Genomic DNA, 23,767 nt, shown 5'->3' with positions numbered 1-23,767 from the left:
TCACTGTTCGGAAAAAGTAATCAGGTCTCTCTTCTGGTGCCCAATCCCATGCTTTGTAACCAAGTCCTTGGGAACTGAGACTTAAAGATGAATTGACTGTGGACCGGTCATTTCTCTCTGAATCCCAGTTTCCTCTTCTCTTAAATGAGAAGGACAATTGGTGCTTGTTAATATCATATAATTGTAGATTTCCATTTGCAAAGGACCCCAGAGGCTTCCTAGGGTAGCGCCCTCATTTTAAGATGAAGAAAGGTGGGAAAATGAAAGGATTTACCCAAAAATACACAAAAGACAGGATTTGAATCCAGTCCTCTGATTCCAGAATCAGTGTACACAAGGTCTTTCTAAGCAATATATCTTGCAAACTAGAGTGCTATAGAAATGTGGGTTGTGCTCATTTATTATATCCTTCCCATTTTTCCTGGAAGCTGCCTTCTCCCACCTAGGGGGGGGCCCTGCCCAGACTGCTGATCTCACGAGGGTTCCCCCCTGACCCCCCTCTCCAGGGAGAGATGGGGCTCTATTGGTTCTCCTCTCTAGGTCCCGGGAACCCTTGCCTTTCTTTCCCCGTAGAGGGCCACCACCTCCCTATGAACAAACGGAAGTGTATAACCTGGCTACGGCACGGGACAGTCAGGACAGGTAGACTGTGTGTCTGCTGAGCTCCCAAGCTAACCACCAAAGCTGCAGCTTCCCATCAGGCCTTCTTTACTGTGCATGGTCCCATGGGAAGTATACAGAGCTGGAACTGAGCCACTAACTTGCTGTGTGACCTCAGGCCACTCACTTAACCAATCTGAAACTCAGTCTCATCATCCAACAAATGGGGAGGCTCCCGCCTGTCTTTTCCTTTCTCCTGAGGTTGCTATGAAAATGGGATGAGATCATGGCTCTGGAAGCATGAGGAAAGGGGAGGGGAGTTTTTAAATGTTATAAAAATCCAGGAATTATTTTTATTCCCATGGCCAGCTGCCCTGCGCTAACAATGCGGCTACCTCTCTGATCGGCTTGCATGAAAGCGGCGGCCTGTTTGGTGATATGACTCAATTTGAGGCATCTATTTTGGGACAATAAATACACATCCATATATTTAGCACTTTCCTGATGCTTGAGAGAAAACTTTGAAGGCCACCCAAATCAGAACCACTGCTACCAGGGTGCACAAGCTTCTGTCTTTTGCTCTTGGCTCGTTTCTTTTTCCAATTCTGTTTTTGTTTTTTTTTTTTTTTGGGGGGGGGGTTCTTTGTTTGGGTTTGGGGGTTTGGTCTTTGAGACCAAAGTCATCAATTTTTAAGGGGAAATTTGATTTTGGTTAAGTCACGAGTTTCCAATGAATGGCTGAGATCACAAGGGTGTTGTGTGGCTCTCCTGCTAACCTTGGGAGGGAAAAAAAACAACTCTCCTTCCATTGGCTGCAGTGAACAAGACACGAGGCCCCAGAATGAGAAAGCGTTAGTCCCTCAGCAGCTCTCGGCTCATGGTCAGACCATATTTGAAATATTCTTCTCAGCTCTGGGTGACACAGTTTAGAATAGATCATCTCATATGAGGACTAGCATGGACACCTCAAGTCATAGAGTCGACCCCCTTCATTTAAGAAACAAGGAAAGTGAGGTCCATGGGGGTGGAGGTTAAATGAACTTTCCATGGTTACACAAGTAATGACAGGGAGAGCCAGGGACCGCTGGAGGAAGGCGACCCAAATGGGGAAGTTCATGTCATATGGAAATTGAATGAAAGAATCAGGGATGTTCAGCTTAAAGGAGAGAAGAGTCAGAAGAAACGTGATTTCTGTCTTCTGTGTCTAAGGAGTCTGTCAATCCCTGTCCCCTCTCACTTCTGTGCCCCAAATCTCCAGAAAGACCCAGAAAGGGAAATACCCTACTTGAGTTTAAATCTTGCCTCAGATACTTACTGGCTATGTGACCCTGGACAGTAGGGAAGTACACCATGGCCTCTCAGGTTTCCTTCCCACTCCGAATCAAAAGCCTATGATTTAAAGAGGTTGCTATATCACAGGATTGATAGTAAGTCTATGGTAGAATAGGTTGCAAGTGGGACTGTCGATTGGAAAGCATTTAGAGGCAGGATACAGCACTGAGAATTCTATCAGTTTCCCTGAGAAAACAAGAAGCTTGGGTTAAGGGGGGCAACCCCACCAGTCAAACCAGTTCCAAATTAACAAGCTTCCCATGGAGTGCCAACAGCCACTGGGAGACCAGCAAGAAGTGTACCCCCCCTTCCCTTTGCTCCAACGGGCAGCCATGCAGAGAGCCTGATGATGAGCTAACCGACAATGCCGTCACCTTCTGCCAACTTGGCTCCTGGCCTGCCCTGGGGATCCCTGGGGGTACAGGACTGAGACTCACAGATGCCCAACATTTGTTTTCCCCCTACCCAGCTGCATCTTCTCTTCCTCCTTCCCACAGCCTCCATCTGAAGTTAGTATGTACTCAAGGGATGAAAACTTATATTAACATTGGTGTAAATAAAATATAATTAAGATGGTAAAACTGTACAAAAAAATTAATCTCCAAAGCTAAATGTAATTTTTTTTAAAAATTATTTGAAAAAAAGAAAAAAATGAAAAAAAGAAAGAAAAAAGTTATTTGCCATTCTGGATTAAATGGGTCTTCTCTTCTTCTTTACTTGTTCTCCCTTTTTTCTCTCTTCTTCATCTCTTCTCTCTTCTTCATCTTTCTTCTGCTTTCCACCTATCCTTTCACCTCCATCCTTTCTATCTTTCTACTCTTCTTCATCTCTCCTTTATTTTCTTTCTCTTCTCCTTCTCTGTTATTCATATCTCTTCTCCTTTTCCATCTCTTCTTTCATTTGGTATTCTCTTTTCCATCCCTCCTTTTCCATCTTTCCTATTCATCTTCCTTCTTTTCATCACTCCTTTCTATTTCTTCTCTCCATCTCTCCTTCATTTTCTTTCTCTTCTCCTTTCCCCTCCCATCTCCCCATTTCTCCTCTCCTCTTTTCTCCATCTCCAGCATCTATCCCTTTCCATTTCTACTTCCCTTTCCATTTCTACTATATGACAGCTCCTCTCATTACTTCTCTCTCTCCACCTTGCTTTTTGTCTCCCTGGGTAGATAATCAAAAGTCATTATAACAGTATGGGTAAAGACTGACAGAAGCTGAACACAAAGGGGAGAGTTGCCTATAAACAATGAGAGCAGGTCTAGGAAATATAATCAGATATCCCAGCAGGTTTGAGGAAGAAAAAAATCAGGGGTTTGCAAGGATCTGGAAACTGGGTGAACCTAAAACTTGCTCCCCAGCAAAGGCTTGACCTGTCAGAAATGCTTCCCAGCCCACGCTGCTCAGATGCCCTGGATCCTTGGCTTAGCCCCTCCTGGGCCAGATTTCAGCATCCATCAGAGGTCCTGCTGATGCATGTACCCCTACTCCCTCTTCCTCACCTTTTTATTTTCCTGCTTCCAGAATGAGCACCTCAGTGCTCATTTGTCCCTACTGCTTTCTGCAGGAGCTACAAAGTCCGGTTCAATAGTGTCTCCTCGTACTCTGATGCCCGGAAATCTTCAAGTGATGGACCCGACCTGAGAGACAATTTTGAAAGTGCTGGGCCCCTGGCCAATGTGAGGTGAGCGTGGGTGCACTCAGGGAAGCTGAGGATCATGGGTAGCAACAAAAATGACCACATCCAAGTTTAGGGAGATTTCTGTGCCCTTTCCATTGTCAATTTCTCTCTTTTTAGTTCTTCCCCCAAATATCCAGCATTCTTGTGTCTAAGAGCCAACCTTATCTCCCAACTGGCCACGAGGGGTAATGTTTTTCATAGGAACTGGCTGCTTCTTCCTGATATGTCACCTCCCACATCTGCTTTCTATAGTTTGGTGTTTGAGTTGTTGTTCAGACATGTCCAATCTTCATGACTCTATTTAGGGTTTTCTTAGCAGAGATACAGGAGTTATTTGCCATTTCCCTCTCCTGCCCATTTTACAGATGAGGAAATTGAGGCAAATAGAGTTAAATCATTTATCACACAGGTAGTATCTGAAGCTGGGTTTTGACTCAGGAAAATGAGTCCCAGTACTCTACTATACCAATTAGCTGCCCTGTCTCTAGATAATCCTCATCAATATTCCCTGGCTCTGAATATTTCTCTTCAACTATTGCTTTCTATAGATTCCCTGAGGGTCTTCTTCTATACTAAGCCTAATTAGAGTCCACTACCCTTTCTTTCCTAAGGCAGTTAGACAGCACAGTTGATATAGCCCTGGGCTTAGAATCAGGAAGGTGAGACTTCCCGAGTTCAAATCCAGCTCCAAAGGAGAAGAGAGAAGAGAAAGAGGAGAGGAGAAGAGAGAAGGGAAAGAGAGAGAAAGAAATAAAGGAGGAGAAAGAGATGAAAGAAGGAGAAAGAGATAGCGAGAGATGAGAGGAGGAGAGAGAGAAGAAAGAGAGAAAGAAGAGGAGAGGAGGGAGGAGAAGAGATAGGGGAAGAGAGGAAAAGCAGAAGAAAGGGAAGAAGAGAGAAGAGGAAAGAAACATAGTGACATAATGTTCCAGGATCGAGGGCCAACCTCTGAAAACAGAAGATGGAATGTTTTCTTCAATGTTATTTTCTTCTCCAAAGATGGCCAGTGTCATTGGCTCATAAAATTCACAAAGGGGAGTAAGATATGAAAAGAAAACTCAGAAGTTAGGAAAAAAAGCAGGTTATGAAGGGATATGAAATTCAAACAGAAGATTTGATACTTTATCCTGAATTCAACAGGGGCACACTGAATTTTGTTGAATGGAGGGAAGGAGTAAGAATTTTTAATGTGCCAGGAACTGTGCTAAGCAATTAAACTAAGATGTAGAATAAATCATTAGATGTTAGCATCAACCGCTGATGGGATGTTTTATATGTGGGATGAACTGGAAGTCAGAAGTTTTAGAAGAGCATTATGGATTATAGCCCTGAGAAATTAATGTTTAGCTGGAATCAGGTTGGAAGAAGTCATCTGGCCCTCTCTGCTCAATGCAGGAAGGCTTCGGAAAAGAAAAGTGACTTTAGGAATCCTTGCTATGATGAAAGAGAGATAAATTGGGAGCCAGGCAGGAAAGAACTAGTCCCAGGTATGATGTGCTCCTGTGGAGAAGATGTGGAGATAAGAAAGAAGGGAATACATAGAGGAGACTTTTAATGGAGCCTTGGCTCAGAAGAAGAATAGGAATTTCTTCTCTTATGATCTGCTTATGAGATAGATACTTTGGAGACTGGAGAGAACTTTCTTGACCTGCTCAAATCATAGAATCTACTTCATTGACAGAAAAGTGCCTCTGGGTTTTATTTTTAATAAAGGATAGAACTTTTGCTCTCCATCTTTTGATACTCCCAATGACTTCTTCCCTCTCCATAGGAAGTCACCTCAAGTCAATGGAGTTTTCAGTGAATTCTCCAATAAACTTAAGGATTGCCTTGCCTAAATGACATCTCCAAGGGATAATTTTTCAAGTAAAAATTGCAAAAGGCTATATATGACTCATGAAGGATACTTCCCTTTAGCTTCCCACTTTTTGTAGAGTGGATAAGGCATTGGAACTGGAATCAAGAAGACTCAGATTCAAAACCTCTCTCAAAGATTTACTAGCTATGTAACCTAAGAGAAGTTAATCTCTTTGTGTCTCAGTTTCCACCTCTGTAAAATGAGGAGATTGGACTCAATGTTCTCTAAGGTCCTTAGCACCTGTAAAGCTATGATCCTATGATTCCCTTTTGGGGGGAATCAACCATTTAAATCATTTTGAAGGAAAAATGAATCATTTGAATGGAAACCACGCTAAAGGTAAGTTGAGTGAGAAGCGTATTTACTCCAGCTACCTACATGGTTATTTCTGCTGGAGAAAGATCAAGAATGCAGGATAAAAAGTATTTGGGACTGAGGAGTAATGGAGAAAATTCAATTCAGTTCAACCACCATTTATTAAGCACCAGCTGTGTGCAAAGCCTTATGCTAATAATGGTGATAAAGAGATACAAAGTCACACAAGATCTGCCTTCAAGGAGTACATGTTCCACTGGAGAAAACAATATGGAAACAGGAATGGATTTTCTATATTTGTATCCACAGTACCTTACACATAGTAGGAATGAGAATAAGGATAGGGACCAGAATTATAGTTTTCTTGGTACCAGGAAATCCCTTATGAGGAAACTCACTCTACAATGCAGGTTGACACCTTTTCTGCCCTTTCTAGTCTTAAAGAGTTCTCAAAACACTAAGAGTTAAGTGGCTTGCCTAGGATCACTGAGGAGGTATTTAAGTAATTCTGGTTAATTAAGTAATTAATTGGGGCAAAAAAAGAGGTTGCTACAAATCACTACAGGAAAATGTGAGAGGAGGGAGCAATCACTTTTGACTGTTGTTTACTTGTTTCAGTTGGAGAGAGGGAGAGAGAAAGGAAGGTCTTCAAGGTAACTGGTTTTCTTGCCATGGGAAGGGAACTTTGGAAGAATCTGAATAAGAGTAGAGATTCAAATGTAGTCCACCAACTCTCCAGGATCCCATTTGGAGTTTTCTTAGCAGAGACACTGGAGTTCTTTGCCATTTCCTTTTCTCCAGCTTATTTTACAGATGAGGAAACTGAGGCAAACAAAGTTAAGTGACTGGTCAAGGTTACAAAGTTAGTACATATCTCAGCCTGGATTTTAATTTAAGAAGAGGAGTCTTTCTGCTTTCCAAGCCCAGTACTCTATCTCTTGCACTACCTAGCTGCTAAGGGACCACTTAAGTTTGGGGCATTGAGGAAAGCTTCATGAAGGAGATAGTATATGAGGTGAGCTCCAGCGGCTTCTAAGCCCAGTACTCTATCCCCTACATTACCCAGCTGCTAAGAGACCATTTATGTTTGGGACATTGAGGAAAGCTTCATAAAGGATCTAGTACCTGAGATGAGCCCCAGCAGGTTCTAAAAGGCCTACTGCCTCCTCCCTAGTCCTTAAACCTTATTCTGAAAGACTAAAACAGTATCACTAAGTATACTCAGCCTCAGTTTCCACATCTGTTAATGGGTTTTGGAGGGGAGAAATAATACTCTTGACACTACAAGCTTTCCATAATTGTTGTAAGCATCAAAGAGAAAATGCATCTAAAATATTTTGTAAGAAAAAGTGAGATGTACATAATAGAGACTCATCATTTCATTTACAATTCCCTTTTTCTATTCTGCTTCATAGAGGGAAATGCCAATTTCATTTAATCAATTTATTAAAATTAAATTTTATTTTAAAAAAACTTAAAGCACTTTGTAAAACTTAAAACACTATGGGAAGTGAGCTGTGATTGGTATTTTTGAATGACTTCCCAAACAACTTCACTCCAGTCATTGACTTTCCCTATCCCAATCTTGGTCAGGCACAATGCTAGGAAATGGGAATAGAGAGAGACAGAAAAAAATGATGTTGTCTCGTCCTGCTGGCAGATTCTCAGTGTTTGGCCTTGGATCGAGGGCGTACCCCCACTTCTGTGCCTTTGGCCACGCAGTGGACACCCTCCTTGAAGAACTTGGCGGGGAACGCATCCTGAAGATGAGGGAAGGGGATGAGCTCTGTGGTCAGGAAGAAGCCTTCAGAACATGGGCCAAGAAGGTCTTCAAGGTAACAGGTTTTCTTGTCATGGGAAGGGGACTTTGAATGAATCTGGATCAAGAGCAAAAGTTCTAATGTAACCCACCTTCATCGAGGAGGGCAATGGATAAATTTTAGGGATGGTGGGTTTGTGAATTTGGGGAAAAAGTTGTGAATATTTTGAAAACTAGTTCGATATAAGTGGTTTCCCTTATAACCCATTTATTTTTATTTTATTTTATACATTTAAAAACATGATTCTCAGAAGGGAGCCATAGGTTCTACTAGATTGCCATACATCAAATGGACACAAAATTGGGTCAGGATTCCAATGTTTCAAGCCATATAAATCCTACTTTTTATCTTTGTTATTCCACCTACTATATGCCAAGCATTATGCTAAGCACTTTACAAATATTATCTCATTTGATTCTCACAACAATGCAAAAGAGGTACTATGTATTGCCATTTTGAAGGTAAGGAAACTGAGGCAGAGGTTAAGTGACCTCTCCAGATTCCCACAGCTTAAAAGTGTCTGAACCTGCATTTGAATCCAGATCTTCCTGATTCCAGACCCAGCGATCTACCCACTGCATCACCAACTGCCAATGACACTCTCCATTATAATTCAGGTGGTTTTCCATGTGGAATCATAAAACATCAGAGCTAGATAGTGTTCAAGTCCAATCCCTTTGCTTTATTTCTTTTAATTTTCTTCACACACACACACACATTTGGAGAGAGAGGGAGAGAGGAAGAAGAGAAGAGGAGGGAGGGAAGGGGAGAGGGAAACAAAAAGAGAGAAACAGAGACAGACAGAGAGAATGAGGAAGGTAGACTGCGGGTGGTGATCAAGAGATGTGTGTGTGTGTGTGTGTGTGTGTGTGTGTGTGTGTGTGTGTGTGTGCATGTGTGAGAGAGACATTTGGAGAGAGAGAGAGAGAGGAAGAAGAGAAGGAGAGGGAAGGGAAGGAGAAACAGAAAGAGACACAGAGACAGAGACCACTGCCAGTGGTGGTCAAGAGGGGTGTGTGTGTGTGTGTGTGTGTGTGTGTGTGTGTGTGTGTGTGCCTGTGTGACAGACAGATGGATAGAGACAGAAGGGAAGAAGGAGGAAAGGGAGAGAAAGAGGCAAAAACAGACAGAGAAGAAGGGTAGAATTTAACTAGGAAGTCAGTGAAGCATTTATATAGTACTTACTGTATTTCAGGCATTATGTTAAACTATGCAAAGAAAAACAAAAGGAAAACAATCTTTGCCCTCACAAAGTTTACTTTCTATTGGGAGAGATGATGTTCTAATGACTATGTTAATAAAGGATCCATTCAGGGGAAATTAAAGGCAATCTCAAGAGGGGAGAGCTCTAGTGGATGGGGTGGATCAAAAAGAGGATCCTGTGAAAGATAGGATTTGAGCTGACTCTTGAAGCATCATTACCCTTGATAAAGCTGGAACATTACAACAACTTACAGAGTGAAAGAATTAATGTCAGAGGGTATACCGAGATGGGTTATCCTCTAACCAAATCTTAGTACCTGTTCCCCACCAGACACTATGCTAAAGCACTGTTTGTGATACAAAGAAGTGCCTTCCCTCAAAAAGCTGATATTCTAGCAGGGATAGACCCCTCACAAAAGATCTTGTTGTTGTTTTTCAGTCATGTCTGTTTCTTTGTAACCCCATTTAGGATTTTCTTGGCAGAGATATTGGAGTGATTTGCCATTTCCTTCTCCAGTTCATTTTACACACGAGAAAACTGAGGCAGAGCCAGTTAAGTGACATATCCAGAGTCATATAGCTAGAAGGTATCTGAGGTCATATTTGAATTCAAGAAGATGACTCCAGGCTCCATATTCTAGCCACTGCAGTGCCACCTAGCTGTTTCTCACAAAAGATATATCTATTCAAAGATATTTTTATAATGAGATTGTTATGTATTATTATTTATTAAGTAGTATCATAGATTTAAAGCTCAAAACAATCTTAGAGATCATCTTGTCCAATCCCCTCATTTTACAGCTGAGGGGGAAGAATTTGGGAAGGGGACAATCATTGGAAGTCATCTAAATGTCCAGCCATAGGGGGAAGAAGAATAAATTGTGCTACATTAATGTAGAGAATCAGTGTGGGTGTGATAGATGGAGAGCCTACCCTCGAAGCCAGAAAGATCAGGGGTGTATGATCCTGGACAAATTATTCACCTCTATTTGCCTCAGGTTCCTCAACTGTAAAATGGGCATTATAGCAGCACCTACTTCACAGGGATGTTGTACTGCTCAAATGATATAATATGTGTCAAGTACTTAGCATAGTACCTAGCACACAGTAAGAGCTATATAAATGCTCTTTTCCCCATTAGGCAGGGACTATCTTTTGCCCTTTTTGTACTCCACTATTCAACACATTGCCTGATACAAAGTGGAATCTATATAAAAGCTTAGTTCTTTCCCACTAGACTGTAAGCTTCTTGAGGGCAGGAGCTACTTTTTGCCTTTTTTTATACTTCAGGATTAAAACAGTTCCTGGCAAAAGTAGATGCTTTTAACAAATACTGATTAATGGATAGTCTCAGAGGAAGTCATTTACCCTCTCAGTGCTCTCAGCAATTGTCTGCCTGTAAGTGGGAATTCTTTGCTATAGAATATTCCTCCACGGGGCAGCTAGGTGGCACAGTAAGATAGAGCACTAGCTCTGAAGTCAGGAGGACCTGAGTTCAAATTTGACTCAAGACACTTAACACTTCCTAACTGTGTGACCCTGGGCAAGTCACCTAGCCCCAATTGCCTCAGCAAAAAAAAAAAAAAGAATATTCCTCCACTCTAAAGTTTCCTATACCAATAAAATCTTAAATCTAGTCTTATTCCCTATTTTAATGAAACAGGATAGAATTTCAATTAAGATTGACAATTATGAGAAGTACAGAGAAATCTGGAATGACCTGTGTGAAATAATAAAAGGGTGGGGGAACAACATCAATTGCATGCAGTAGCCATCAGCTCTAATCATTTAATAGATGACGTTTATAAGAAGCAGCGTGTCAGTGCGAATGGTGCAGATGTGGTGTTGCAAGACCTGGATTTGAATTCTGCCTTTGATTCTTGCTGCCTATGTGACCTTAGACAAGTCACTTCACGTCTCGCTGCCTCAGTTTCCTCACCTGTAAAATAAGGACAAGATCTTAAAAGACAACCTGACAAAACTCTTTTGAGGCTCAAACAGTGGAAGCAACTTAGAATAGGGCTATCCTTGGCGTCAGAGGATATCTGACTCCCCAGTTCTGCTATTTGTTGCCTCTTCAATTTTGGGCAAGTCATTTTACTTCTTTCTGCCTCAGTTTCCTAAAATGAGAGGGTTGTATTAAATGGCCTCAAAGGCCCCTTCTCAAATTCTTGATCTATGATCCATGAGATGGAATCTCAGCTTGGCCCATTATCTGACACTTGTGTGACTTTGAATAAATAACTTAACCTCAATCAGTTTTTCACTTATAAAAATGAGGGAATTGAACTAAATGCCTACTAAGGTCTCTTCCAAATCTAAAAATATCATCCTAGCTAGTAAATAAAAAAATTAACAGAATAAATGGAATCATAGCTGAGGATCTCTTGTTAAAGATCCTCATGGAGATGAAGGAGAAAGGAGAACTACTCAAAATTATCCTGATATAATATACATTGCTATTAAGTAGAGTTACTCAGTGAGTAAATTTTGGCAATAATGGTTAGATGTCAAGTTTTTAATAAAACATTGAATTTATTTAAAAGTTCAGGATATTTCGGTAGGAGCTGACTGGGAAAAGGGAGGGATTCTGGGTCCACCACCCAAAGGAGTGATGGGAGATTTCTGAAAATTCTTCCCATTTTGCTACAGGCAGCCTGTGATGTGTTCTGTGTGGGGGATGATGTCAACATAGAGAAAGCCAACAATTCCCTCATCAGCAATGACCGAAGTTGGAAGAGGAACAAGTTCCGGCTGACCTATGTGGCTGAAGCTCCAGAGCTCACCCAAGGTAGGGACCCATGTCCTTCCCCTTTGCTTTGACACTGAGAGTGCCAGCCATGTCAAGCTGAATATGTGTGTATGGCTAATGAGAACAGCTAGCATTTATCTGACACTTAAAGGTTTGCAGAGTGCTCTGCAAACATTATCTCATTTAATCCTCACAACTATCCTGGGGGTAAGAGTTATTATTATCCCCATTTCATAGATGGGGAAACTGAGGTTGATAGATTAAGTGACTCGCCCAGGGTTACAAAGCTGATAAAATTCTGAGGTAAAGTGTGAATTTAGTTCTTGCTGATTCTACATCCAGTACTCTACCCATTGAACCAACGAGCTATTAATAAAAATCTCACCTCATATTCAGTAGGGTTTCCATATTGGAGAACTAAGATCAGAGATCAAAATTCATTAGTGCCCAGGAGAAAAATGAATCTCTTTTTAGGTCTCCTAGACTCTCCTTATTATACATCTCACCACCAGGACTCTCATGGCTTCAACTGAGTCATTCAGTCAGTCAATGAATATTTAATTAATTTAATGAATTAATTAATATTTACTTGTAATAAATGCTAGGATATAAAGAAAAGCCAAAAAAATCATTCCTATCCTCAAGGAGCTTACATTCTAATGACAGAGACCACTGATGCCTATAGAGTAGCTAGGGGGCACAATGGGTAAAGCAGCAGGCCCTGGAGTCAGGAAGATCTGAGCTCAAATCCAATCTCAGACACTTACTAGCTATGGGACTTTGGGCAAGTCACTTAACTCTGTCTGCCTCAGTTTCCTTATCTGTAAGAATGAAATGGCTAGAGAGATTGTTTCCAAGATCTCTTTCTGCTCTATGTGTGCCTGGTAAAGCATTCCAGACACATGAGCTGGTGTTATCATTCTGCATTCAAGGGACAGAAAGAAGATAGGGATGACGAACTCAGGAGGATCTGAATCTTTCCTTGTCCTCAGTTGGCTCAGGGCAAGCTGCAGTGCATCTGCAAAGAGTCCAGGGAGGAGGGGAAGGAAGCAGTGGAAAGTTATTCTAAAGGGATGATGAGGCATCAGAAAAGGTCTTGGGCTGAGGTAGAAGTAGGTAATGGAGATAAGGCGCTGCCAAAAGCAAGCCGAGTACCAGGATATGATTAGCGACAGCCAGGGGGCTCCGTGGATAGAGCATTAGACCTGGGATCAGAAACAACTGAGTTCAAATGCTGTCTAAGATACATACTGGTTGGGGGGACCCTGGAGAAATCATTTAACCTCAGTCTATGGTTTATTCATCTATAAAATGGGGATAATAACCCCTACTCCCAAGATTGTGATGATTAAAGGAGATAACATTTGCAGTGCTGTGTGAATGTTAGCTGATATATGATGTGGGCAGCTAGGTGGCGCTGTAGTGGATAGAGTGCCAGGCCTGGAGTCAGAAACACCTGAATTCATATGTTGCTTCAGATACATACTAGTTGAGGGGACCCCAGGGGAATCATTTAACCTCTGTCTATAGTTTATTCATCTGTAAAATGGGAATCAATATTCATGTGTAAAATTGGGATAATTGCCCATATTTCCCAAGGTTGTGATGATTAAATGAGATAACATTTGCAGAGTGCTATGTAAATGTTAGCTATTGTATGATGTGGGCAGCTAGGTGACACTGCAGTGGACAGAGCACTGGATCTGGAGTCAGGAGGACATGAGTTCAAATGCTGCCTCAGACACTAGCAGTGTGACCTTGGGCAAATCACTTCCCCTTGTTGGCCTCAGTTTCCTCATCTGTAAAAGGAAGAAAAAAATGACAAATTACTCTAAGCAAACCCCAAATGAGGTCACAAAGAGTTGGACATGAATGCAAATTCTGAATCACAAAACTATTATATGATTGCAGCCCAGCTGAGATCAAGGTGGAATGGGTGGGGTAAGGATGGGGGGCTGGCTTAAAGGTGGCTTTGGCGACAACTGGCAGCCCCCAATCAGGAGATTTCTTCCCCCTAGGTCTGTACAGCATTCACAAAAAAAGAGTATCTGCTGCCCGGCTCCTCAGCCGCCAGAATCTTCAAAGCCCTAATTCCAGGTAAGAACCCGTCTCTCTGCCTACTGTTCCACCCTCTTTGACTTCTCTCTCCTCCTCCCAAAACCATCCTTCTTAGAAGAAAAACTTTCTCCTCAATTCTCAACACTGAAACAGGGTCTCAGCTTTTTGCTCACTCCTGATTTTGCTGTGTCTTCCATCCAAATTTTCTGTCTGTCCCCTGTGATAGAGAGTGAAGAGTAGTGACTATGATGGGAAAAGGAAAAATGAGGGCTTGAGGATATGAGTAAGGCAGCTAGGTAGTATGGTTATTAGTGTGTCAGACTAAATCAGGAACATCTGAGTCCGAATCTCACCTCAAATACATACTAGAAAATCACTTAATCCTCTCTCAGTCTCAGTGTCCTCATTTGTAAAATATAGTCAATAATAGCACCTAGGGTTGCAATGATGATTAAATGAGAATATTTGTAAAGTACTTTGTGAATATTAAAACACTAGCAACATTCCTGTTCATTCATTTTCAGTCATGTACAACTTTTTGTTATTTCATTGGGGTTTTCTGGGAGAAGATACTGGAATGGTTTGCCATTTCCTTCTCCGATATTTTACAGATAAGAAAACTGAGACCAACAGAATTAAGTGACTTTTCTAGGGTCACAGAGCTAATAAGTATCTGAGACTGGATTTGAACGCAGGCCACTATGAGTTGGTCCAGCACTCTATCCATTACTCCATTTAGTTGTCTTTGTGTATTGGTTATTATTGTTGGTGTTTTTGAACCTACTATCAGCCTCAAAGATTGACTATATGCATAAGAATTATAGAGTTGGAAAGGTCCATGGGGGCCATCACACAGAGAAGGTGAAGAAATCCTGATCTATAAGAAATAAGTAAGTATCAGAAGCCATGTTTTTGGCAACAGACCTCCAATTATTGCCAGGAGCTTTCTCCTGTAGAAAATAAACATTGTTATTTATAGGACTGACAAAATTCAAATGGCAACGGGTAATTCCTATCAAGAAGGCCAGGCTCTCTATCCTTTATAAATTAAAAAACCCCCCTTCTAATTGAGAAAAGACCATTGGATAGACAATGGAACCCCATGGGACCATGGAATCTTCCTTCCTGTTGTCTTGCATAGAAAAATACGAAAAAAGGAAAGCATGAATTTAAAACTAATTGGACATTATTTCAACACTTGTAGAAGAAAACACAGGCAAAAAGGATCCCCCAAACTCATGCATCATATCTGTAAGGCTACTGCAGGGGCTTTGGATCCTTCAGTCAATAAATAAACAAACACTTATTAAATGTTTTTCCATGTACCCAGCATTGTTCTAAGCACTGGGTCTGGGCTCTGGAAGGACTTTTGACTGTAAATTAAGAGATCTAAAATACAATTGCATGGAAATTTTTCATCAAGGTTTGTAAATGAGGTTAGAGATAGGAATAGGTTAGTGTTAAAGATGAGTGTGCAAAGTATTAGTCTGTCCCTAAGTGTTTACTTCTTTTAAAGTATGTTCTAAAAGATTCTCTTTTTTCCTATTTAAGTTCAAATTGGATTTCAGACACTTAATACTTTTTAGTTATGTGACCCTGCACTTAACCCTTGTTTGCCTCAGTTTCCTTATCTGTGAAATGAACTGGAGAAGGAAATGGCAAGCCATTCTAATATTTTTGCCAAGAAAACCCCAAATTGGGTCATTAAGAGTTTGACACACCTAATTAACTAAACAACAAAGAGTGGAAAAATATGTTAATCCCTCTCCTCAGTTAGCCATTCCTTTGATGGAAGTCTGCCTCTCCAAGACCTTAATAAGACCACAACCAAAGTATCACCATTCACTCAATGGCAGGCAAAATACTAGTAGAAAATCAATAGCCTCTTGAGTCCCAAATCTACAAACCTTAACAGGAGTGATGTGACAGGGAGGCAAGCACTGAGCTATCAGTGACCCCAAAACCCAGAAGACATTCAAGTGTGAATGCTTAAATGCTTTGTGGATTATAAATCATAACAGCAGGAAAATGATGTGTACCGAAATGGAGATTGAATGTACTGAACCCCCCTACTTCCCTCCCCTAGACAACAAAGCAATTCAATATAGGTTAAACACGTGCAATTCTTCTAAACATCAAATGCCCCTCTTTTAATGGACCTTTTATGTACCAATCAAGAACTGATCAACTCTTGGGTCAACTCATGGAATATCTCACCGATATCAAGATGTAGATGAGCAGTTTAAAAACAAAGGCATACTTAAGAACACCAGTCAGAAACTGGCCTAGCTAGGATGGTGGGAACATAGAGAGGCTATACTACATCGTTGAAAGAGCATTAGCTGTAGACTCCAAAGGCCTGAGTTCAAATTATACCTCATATATTTACTGCTTGTGTGGCTTGAAGCAAGGCACTTACACTCCCTTGATCTCAGTTTACTTTTCTGTAAAATCAGAGACTTTAATTGGATGACCCCTATGGTCTTCTATCTCTAGCTGTCAGTCCTTTTATTTCAGGCAAATTCTTTAACTTAGTTGTTCTGTGCCTCAGTTTCCCCATCTATAAATTAAGGGCTTCCAATTCTGGCATTCCATGATCATTCCTTCCCCTAGTGCATAAACAAGTCTGTGTATATGTTACAAATTGGGAGAAAAAACATCTAAGGGAAGACTACAGTGGAGCAACCCCAAAGTTATTGATAATCTAGAGAATTGCCCACATCACCCATGGTAAATCAATATCCTGCCCTGGTGGGAAGACAAAACCCCCTGATTGCAACCATAACTGGGCTCCTATGCTTTATGCTGCATTAATAGTGCCCTTGGAACAGGTGCCCTCTGGCCCCCGCCCTGCCGAAGGAACAGTGCTGGGTCCACCCACACAGCCAGGCCGGCTTCCGTCCACTGTTCCCAAGTCCGCCCATGCCCTTATCTATCTAAGCACATTTTGATATCTACAAGAGGGCCAGCATGAGGTAGCCCAAGAGTTTCACCAACTAAGCACATTTTGGGTGAGGGGAGAGGAACAGCTCATCAGGCTCTGGGGCTTCAGCATTTTTCCTGCGTAGAAGGAAGGGACTGCAGGCAAATGAGATTTTTGAAAGAAATCACGGTGATTCTGGGAGGAAGCAGAAAGTGATTACATCGACATTTGAGAGGCCATCACCAGGATGTAGTTTGGCCAAAAGAAGGAAAGAATTTTCCTGTCTCCCCCCCACCCCAATTCCCAACTCCCCAAGAAAAAAGAATGCCCACAGCGCCCCCTGCTGGATTCCTATCTATAGATTGTAAGTATCCCAGTTCCTAAATCTGGATAGTGTAATTGATGTCAATTCTGCTGCCCCTCAAGGTTAGACCAACCTTTGTAAGAGGGAATCTGGAGCTCAGAGGAACAAGAGACATTCAAGATTAAAGAGTGGTCCCTCAACTCAATTGCTTATTAATATGGTCCCTAAGTCCAATCAGTACATGAGATATATTCATTACAGATGAGCCTTGCTTTAATATATATATATGCATATATATATATTTATAATGCGAAAATATGATCTGATAAAGTGTAAAATTAAAAGAAGCTGATCTGCATTACAAAAGGTCCATTTGACTAATAATAAGTTTCCCATGAGAGATAGTGGATGGATAAAGAGGCAATAGTAGATGAAGTCAGACACATAGGAAGACCTGAGTTCAAATCCAGTCTCTGACATGTACTATCTGTGTGACTCCAAGAAAATCATTTAACCTCTAAATGACCTAGTCAAATAAGGACACATGTTTTGCAAGACTGTACTTGTATAGCCTTTATCAAATTGTTAGCCTTCTCAGTGAGGGGGAAGAGAAGGAAAAGAAGTTGGATTCAAAAAAAATTTTTTTGATTAATGTTAGAATTATTTTACATGTAATTGAAAGGAAATAAAATAGTAAATAAATATATTAAATTATAAATGATTTAGTCAACTCTTCAAGAATATAATTTGTAGAACCTCTATTGATAGAGGAAATAATCCTCCACGGGAGTTCCTTATATCAATCCTTCTACCAATTCAGGTCAGATCAAAAAAAAAAAATCTCCCTATATATTTATGAATAAATTTATGTATCATTTATGATTTTTTTTAAAAAAAAGTTGAAGAGAAAAATAAATTCTGTGCTCTAAATGTCTAGGTCAATAAGCAATGGGGCTGAAGTTGGGGAAAGGAGGCATTTATGAAATTCTAATGCAAGTCAGTGAAAGAACTTGGGTTTGACTTACAAAAAAGTGAAATGTGAAACTTTACAGGACTGCAATCATTGTGTAAAATGAGATGCCAGTGTACTCGTGCTAAAAGTAGTACAGGCTAGAAGAAGGGAATTCTGGGAATTCCTGGTGGGAGGAGGGAGACACATTCAAATTAGCATATGCTGAATTACTCCATGACTCAAGGCAAAAGGGAGTCTGAAAGGAAGTGTGACAAAAATTATGAAAGAAAAATCAATAGGCTGCCTTATATATTTCCCTTTCTCTGACCCTGCCACCACCCCAGTGCAGGGCCATACTGGTGACCAAATTCAGTTTGATCCTAGCAGGACCTGAGAGTCATAATATTTTAGAGCATATGCCAGTTTAAGAGTTTGAGGATCTGGATTCTAAATGCACCTCTGCTCTTCATGAATGGGGAGGACTCTGGTAAGATTATTTGATTTTCCTGGACTTTACTTTTTCCTTTAAAAGGTCCGACTACATGATTCCTCTTCAAGTTCTCACATTCTAAGATTCTAGGAGGAGGTTTGGGAACAACCAATGAGAAGAGAACAAGTTGTATCAGTTTGTGAAAATGCTTGTAGGTCCAGAGATCCCTTAGCCTTGTGAGATAGTGCTACCCACTACCACCCAGGAGAGCAAGGATTTTGTAACTTACAGAAAAAAGGATCAATTGAACTAGAGCTATGATTGCCCAGCACAGAACCTTTCAAACAACAGGCATTTGATAAATGCTTGTTGAATTGACCAAAGAGTCATTAGCCTCAACTTTGAATCATTTACCCAAGAAAGAAACAGCTAAAAATATGAGGCATGACTGAGGTTAGTTGTAATGGGTGTAATGGCTTTCATTAAAATAACTTGCAAATCTTCCTTCAGTCGTTCAACCATCTTTGTGCGTCTCCACACCAATGGGAACCAAGAGCTGCAGTACCAGCCTGGGGACCATCTAGGTGTATTCCCTGGAAACCATGAGGACATGGTGAATGCCCTGATCGATCGACTCGAGGATGCCCCTCCTGCCAACCAGCTGGTGAAAGTGGAGCTTCTGGAGGAGAGGAATACAGCTTTGGGTAACTGGGGGGATGCTTGGCCCCACTCCCTAGCCATGTCCCCGGGGAGTAGCATCATTTCTCTGGGATATCATGGACATGGCTCAAAGGCATGAAGAGAGATTGTGTGGCATAAGGGGAAAGTATTGGTTACCAATCCATCTCAAGTACCTAAAAGCTACATGACCTTAGCATTTAATAACTATGCTTCTACCACACTGGACCTCAGTTTCCTCATCTGTTAAAAAAAAAATACGGTGGTTGGACTAAATAGCCTCTAAGGTCCCTTTCAGCTCAAAAATCTATGATTATATGATCCTAAGTGAGACCAGTTGTTTCATTTAAACCTTTAAACTTCTGGTAGGACAGTATCTCCTATTCTCAGAAAAGATTTGTTCTCTCACAGTGAGACAACTTCTGTCTAAAAGACCAAATAGATTCTCATTGAGGGATCTGAAACTTCCAGGGACTGATCATGACTCTCACCAGTACACTTCATTTCACAGTGTAGAGTTGATTAATTTTTCTCTCTCTTATTCCCTCTGATGTAGAGAATAAAGTCTTGGGCAAGAAATGAGGAAGAACTAGGTTGAATTCTCACCCATGACTTTTAATAGCTCATATACTATGGGCAAGTTCTTTGAGTCACATTTTCCCATCTATAAAATGGGGAAAAAAAGACATATTTTTCATAAAGTTGTTAGAAGTTTCAAAGGAAGGAGATAACACATATTAAGCTCTTTGCAGATTTTTAAATGCCATGTGATGTCTATTGAAAGTATTACAGTAGCTAGGTGGTGCAGTGGTTAGAGCATTGTGTCTAGAATTGGAAGACCTGAGTTCAAATTCAGCCTCAGATATTTACTAGCGCTATGATCCTTAAGTTAAGTGACTTAACAATAAAATGGGGAATATTACCAACAGACTTTCAGGGTTTTGTAAGGATCAAATGTGATACTATTTGTAAAGCTCTTAGCACCGTGCCAAGCATGTAAGCACTTAATAAATGATTATTTCCTTTCTTCCTTCATAGCATAGTGGATATAGAGGATAGTTGTAAGGAACAAATAAATTGAACATCCTATCTCTTATCATTGCTACACAGAAAATTCACTATTAAAATTGTTGCATCCATTGGTGATTGTCCCCCTCCCTCCTTTGCTTTGCTAACCTTAAGGTGCCATATAAATGTCCCCTGTTATCATTATTACATCCATGGAACTTCCCCTACTTTTCCTGGTAATGTTCGGGTTTAGAGAAACAGCAATGACTAAGGACTGGTGGGTTAGCCTTAGCATCAGGAAGACCCCTGAGTACCTAAAAAGTATTTGATGCTGGGCAAGGGCTGCTATGCCCATCATCATTGGCAGAGGAAGCTCTCCCCAGGAACATCCAACACGCAGCCAATCACAGGCAGAGGAAGCTCTCCCCAGGAACATCTAACACGTAGCCAATCACAGGTTCGGTAAACAATAAGGACAGAGACAACATACTTACTTATGGAAATGCCCTAGCTGTCCCCACCCCCTCCAGAGTTTCAGCTGCTTGGAGGCAGGAGGGACTTGGTCATCTCCTATGTCTGATGTGTGCTTTGATGAGTGAATGCCAAGTGATTGGGATGAATGATATTGTCTCCATACAGGTGTCATCAGTAACTGGACAGATGAGCACCGGATTCCACCCTGCACCATCTTCCAGGCCTTTAAGTACTACCTGGATATCACCACGCCCCCAACACCCCTGCAACTACAGCAGTTTGCTTCATTGGCCACCAATGACAAGGAGAAACAGCGACTGCTGGTCCTCAGCAAGGTGAGGCTGGAAGCCTCCTTGGCTCTCTGGTTAAATCTCAGCCTGTGATAGGGAAACTCCACAAGATGTGCGTCAACAATGAAGACACCTAAGAAGGTCTTGGGCTTTTAGGAGGGACAGGAACAAGAGATCTCTGCTCCAGTTGGATCACATGGAGAGGATTAGGTGCATTTCTGGGTCTCACACTTTGAGAGAGCAGTGGATACAGTTGGGAAAGGAGTGGATACATTTGGAAGAGGAATGGATACAGTCAGGAGAGGAGTGAATACAGTTGGGAGAAAAGTGGATACATTTGGAAGAGAAGTGGATACAAAAGAGAGAGGAGTGGATACAGTCAGGAGAATAGTGGATACAGTTGGGAAAGGAGTGGATACATTTAGAAGAGAAGTGGATACAAAAGGGAGAGGAGTGGATACAGTTGGGAGAGGAGTAGATACATTTGGAAGAGGAATAGATACAGTCAGGAGAGGAGTGGATACAGTTGGGAAAGGAGTGGATACATTTGGAAGAGGAGTGTATACAGTTGGAAGAAGAGTAGATACAGTTGAGAGAGGAGTAGATACAGTTTTGAGAAGCGTGGATACATTTGGAAGGAGGAGTGGATATATGTGAGAGAATCTAGAGAAGGGTGGTCAGGAGGCAAAGATATACCTATGAGGGTCCGTCAAAAGAACTGAGGCTGTTTACTCTTGGAGAAGAGAATACTCAGAGGGGCTGTTGTCTTCAAGGAGGCAGTATAGTATATTGGAAGGAGCACTAGCTCTGACGAGGAAGAATGTTAGCCAAGTCTTGCTCGAATATTTATTCCTCTATGATGTTGGGAAACTTTTCAGGGCCTCGGGTTCAGAGAATCATTGCTTTAAAAGTGGGAGGGATCTTAGAGCGCATCAAATCAAATCTCCCTCATTTTTCAAATGAGGAAACTGAGGCTGAGAGATTAAGTGACTTCATGATCCCAAAGTGAGTGTCTCAGGCAGGATTTGAATCCAGGTGTTGCTGATTTCAAATCCAGTGCTATCCACTACACAGTGCCTCCCCTCTAGGATTATCAATATGGGGGAGGGGAGAGGGAGGAAGGAATAAGTGATGACTCCATAAGACTAGGCTGGGCAGAGCATGAATTTTGGCACTTTGCCTTCCTCCCCAGCCCCGTGGAACTTTCAGGATTCTCTTTGAGCCCATGGTCCTTCTCTGGGCTTCCTGAAGTTTCTATCAGAGTGCAATCCATGATGTTATTGAAAGAGCACTGGACTGGAGGCCAGACACCTGAGTTTAGGTATTGCTTCTGCACTTACTGGATCTGAATTCACATTCTGCCTCAAACTATATGACCCTAGATAAGTCACTTAATCTCTCAACCTTAGTTTTCTTATCTGTAAAATAGAAAGATTAATAGCACTGACTTGATAAGAACCAAGTGAGTTAATACTTGCAAAGCACCTTAAAATGTTAAATATTATTATTACTACTGCTATGATTTTAGCCATCTCCCTTCCTTTCTTTGAGACTCAGTTTCTTCTGGAAAATAAGAGCAGACTAAATGGTCCCTAAGGTTCTTTCTAGTTCTCTGAGATTCTTTTGTACTCTCAACTGATGACCTAACAAATTGATTCAAATTGCTTTCTCCCCCTCCCTTGGTACAGGGATTACAAGAGTATGAGGAGTGGAAATGGGGCAAGAACCCCACAATTGTGGAGGCCTTGGAGGAATTCCCATCGGTGCAGATGCCATCCACTCTCCTGCTGACCCAGCTGTCCCTGTTGCAGCCCCGCTACTATTCTATTAGCTCCTCCCCGGACATGTACCCTGATGAGGTGCACCTGACTGTGGCGGTTGTGTCCTACCGCACTGGAGGTAGGCAGAATTGAACCCTTGCCCCTACTCCCAAACTCCCTCCCCAGGAAGTAAAGTCAGAGGTCAGCATTGTGCTCCATAAAGCACTAAACCATCCTCCCTTCCTGAAGCATCAAAAGCCAAAAAACAAAAAACCTCCCAGGAGTAGAGAGAACATAAAGGAGAAGAAATGTGAATGACAGCCAAGTGAAAAGTGTTCTAGTTTTGGAATCAAAAATTCTGAGTTCAAATCTGCCTCTGACAGTAGCTTTGTGACCTTGGGCAGGCCACTTAATTTCTTCTTCAGCAAAATGAGAGACAGCCAGGTGATCCAAAAGGTAGACCATAAAGTCAAGAGTAGGAAAGAACTGAATTTGAATCCTGCTTCAGACACCTACTAAGTGTGTGATCTTAGGCAAGTCATTAATCATTGTCTGCCTCAGTTTACACTTCTATAATATTAAGATAATAATACCATTGAATTTTCCAGCATTGTTATAAGGATCAAATGTGGAATAACTTGTTAAATTCTGAGAGAAATAAAAAAGCTTAGTATTTATTTGGAAAGTGCTTTGTGAATCTTATAACATGCTATAAATACCAACTATTATTGTTCTTATTATTAATGTTTTTATTGATGATAATGGTGATGATGATGAATATTAGATTAGATGAATGCTAAGACCTCTCTCAGGCCTAAACTTATGATCATAAGAACTCCTCTCCATCAGCTGAGTCACTGAGTGAGAGATTATGAAACCATCAAAACTTATGTCTGCCTCCTTTCAGCTACTCTTTTGAATATTTCTGTTACCTCATTGGATCATATATTTAGAGTAGAAGGGGTCTCATCATGTCCAGCTCCCTTATTTTATAGAGGAGGACACTAAGGCCCTAAAAAGGTGAAGACTCTTACCTAGTCACACAAGGTACATACTAGGTACACCTAGGTACATTTTAGGTACCATTACAATTGGTAAGATTTGCCTAGACTCACACATCTGTCTGACTCTTAGACTCTATTACCAAAGGCTCTTAACTTCTTTTAGCATCATGGAGCCTTTGGGCAGTCTAATGAAGCCTCTGGACCCTTTTCAGAGTAATGAAATGTTATAATATGCAATACATAGGATTACAAATGAAACTAATTCTATTGAAATATAGTTGTTAAAATATTTTTAAAACAAGTTCATGGAGCATGATTTAAGAGCACATGC

General features: G+C 41.2%; 1 protein-coding gene across 1 annotated transcript in view; it reads left to right on the top strand.

The window, feature by feature from the left end:
* The window catches only part of NOS1 (nitric oxide synthase 1), a 149,135-nt gene that overhangs the window by 108,517 nt on the left and 16,851 nt on the right, over positions 1-23,767 (top strand). The window contains exons 17-24 of the mRNA XM_051972873.1: positions 541-642; positions 3,494-3,610; positions 7,441-7,615; positions 11,456-11,594; positions 13,574-13,652; positions 18,733-18,926; positions 20,548-20,717; positions 22,361-22,571. Of these exons, the coding sequence (XP_051828833.1) occupies positions 541-642; positions 3,494-3,610; positions 7,441-7,615; positions 11,456-11,594; positions 13,574-13,652; positions 18,733-18,926; positions 20,548-20,717; positions 22,361-22,571 (1,187 nt within the window). The remainder of the gene's footprint in view (positions 1-540; positions 643-3,493; positions 3,611-7,440; positions 7,616-11,455; positions 11,595-13,573; positions 13,653-18,732; positions 18,927-20,547; positions 20,718-22,360; positions 22,572-23,767) is intronic.

The sequence above is a fragment of the Antechinus flavipes genome, chromosome 1, assembly GCF_016432865.1.
Source record: "Antechinus flavipes isolate AdamAnt ecotype Samford, QLD, Australia chromosome 1, AdamAnt_v2, whole genome shotgun sequence".
NCBI classification, from domain to species: Eukaryota; Metazoa; Chordata; class Mammalia; order Dasyuromorphia; family Dasyuridae; genus Antechinus; species Antechinus flavipes.
The sequence above is the reverse complement of the archived record's forward strand: the minus strand, read 5'-3'. Positions and strand labels throughout refer to the sequence as shown.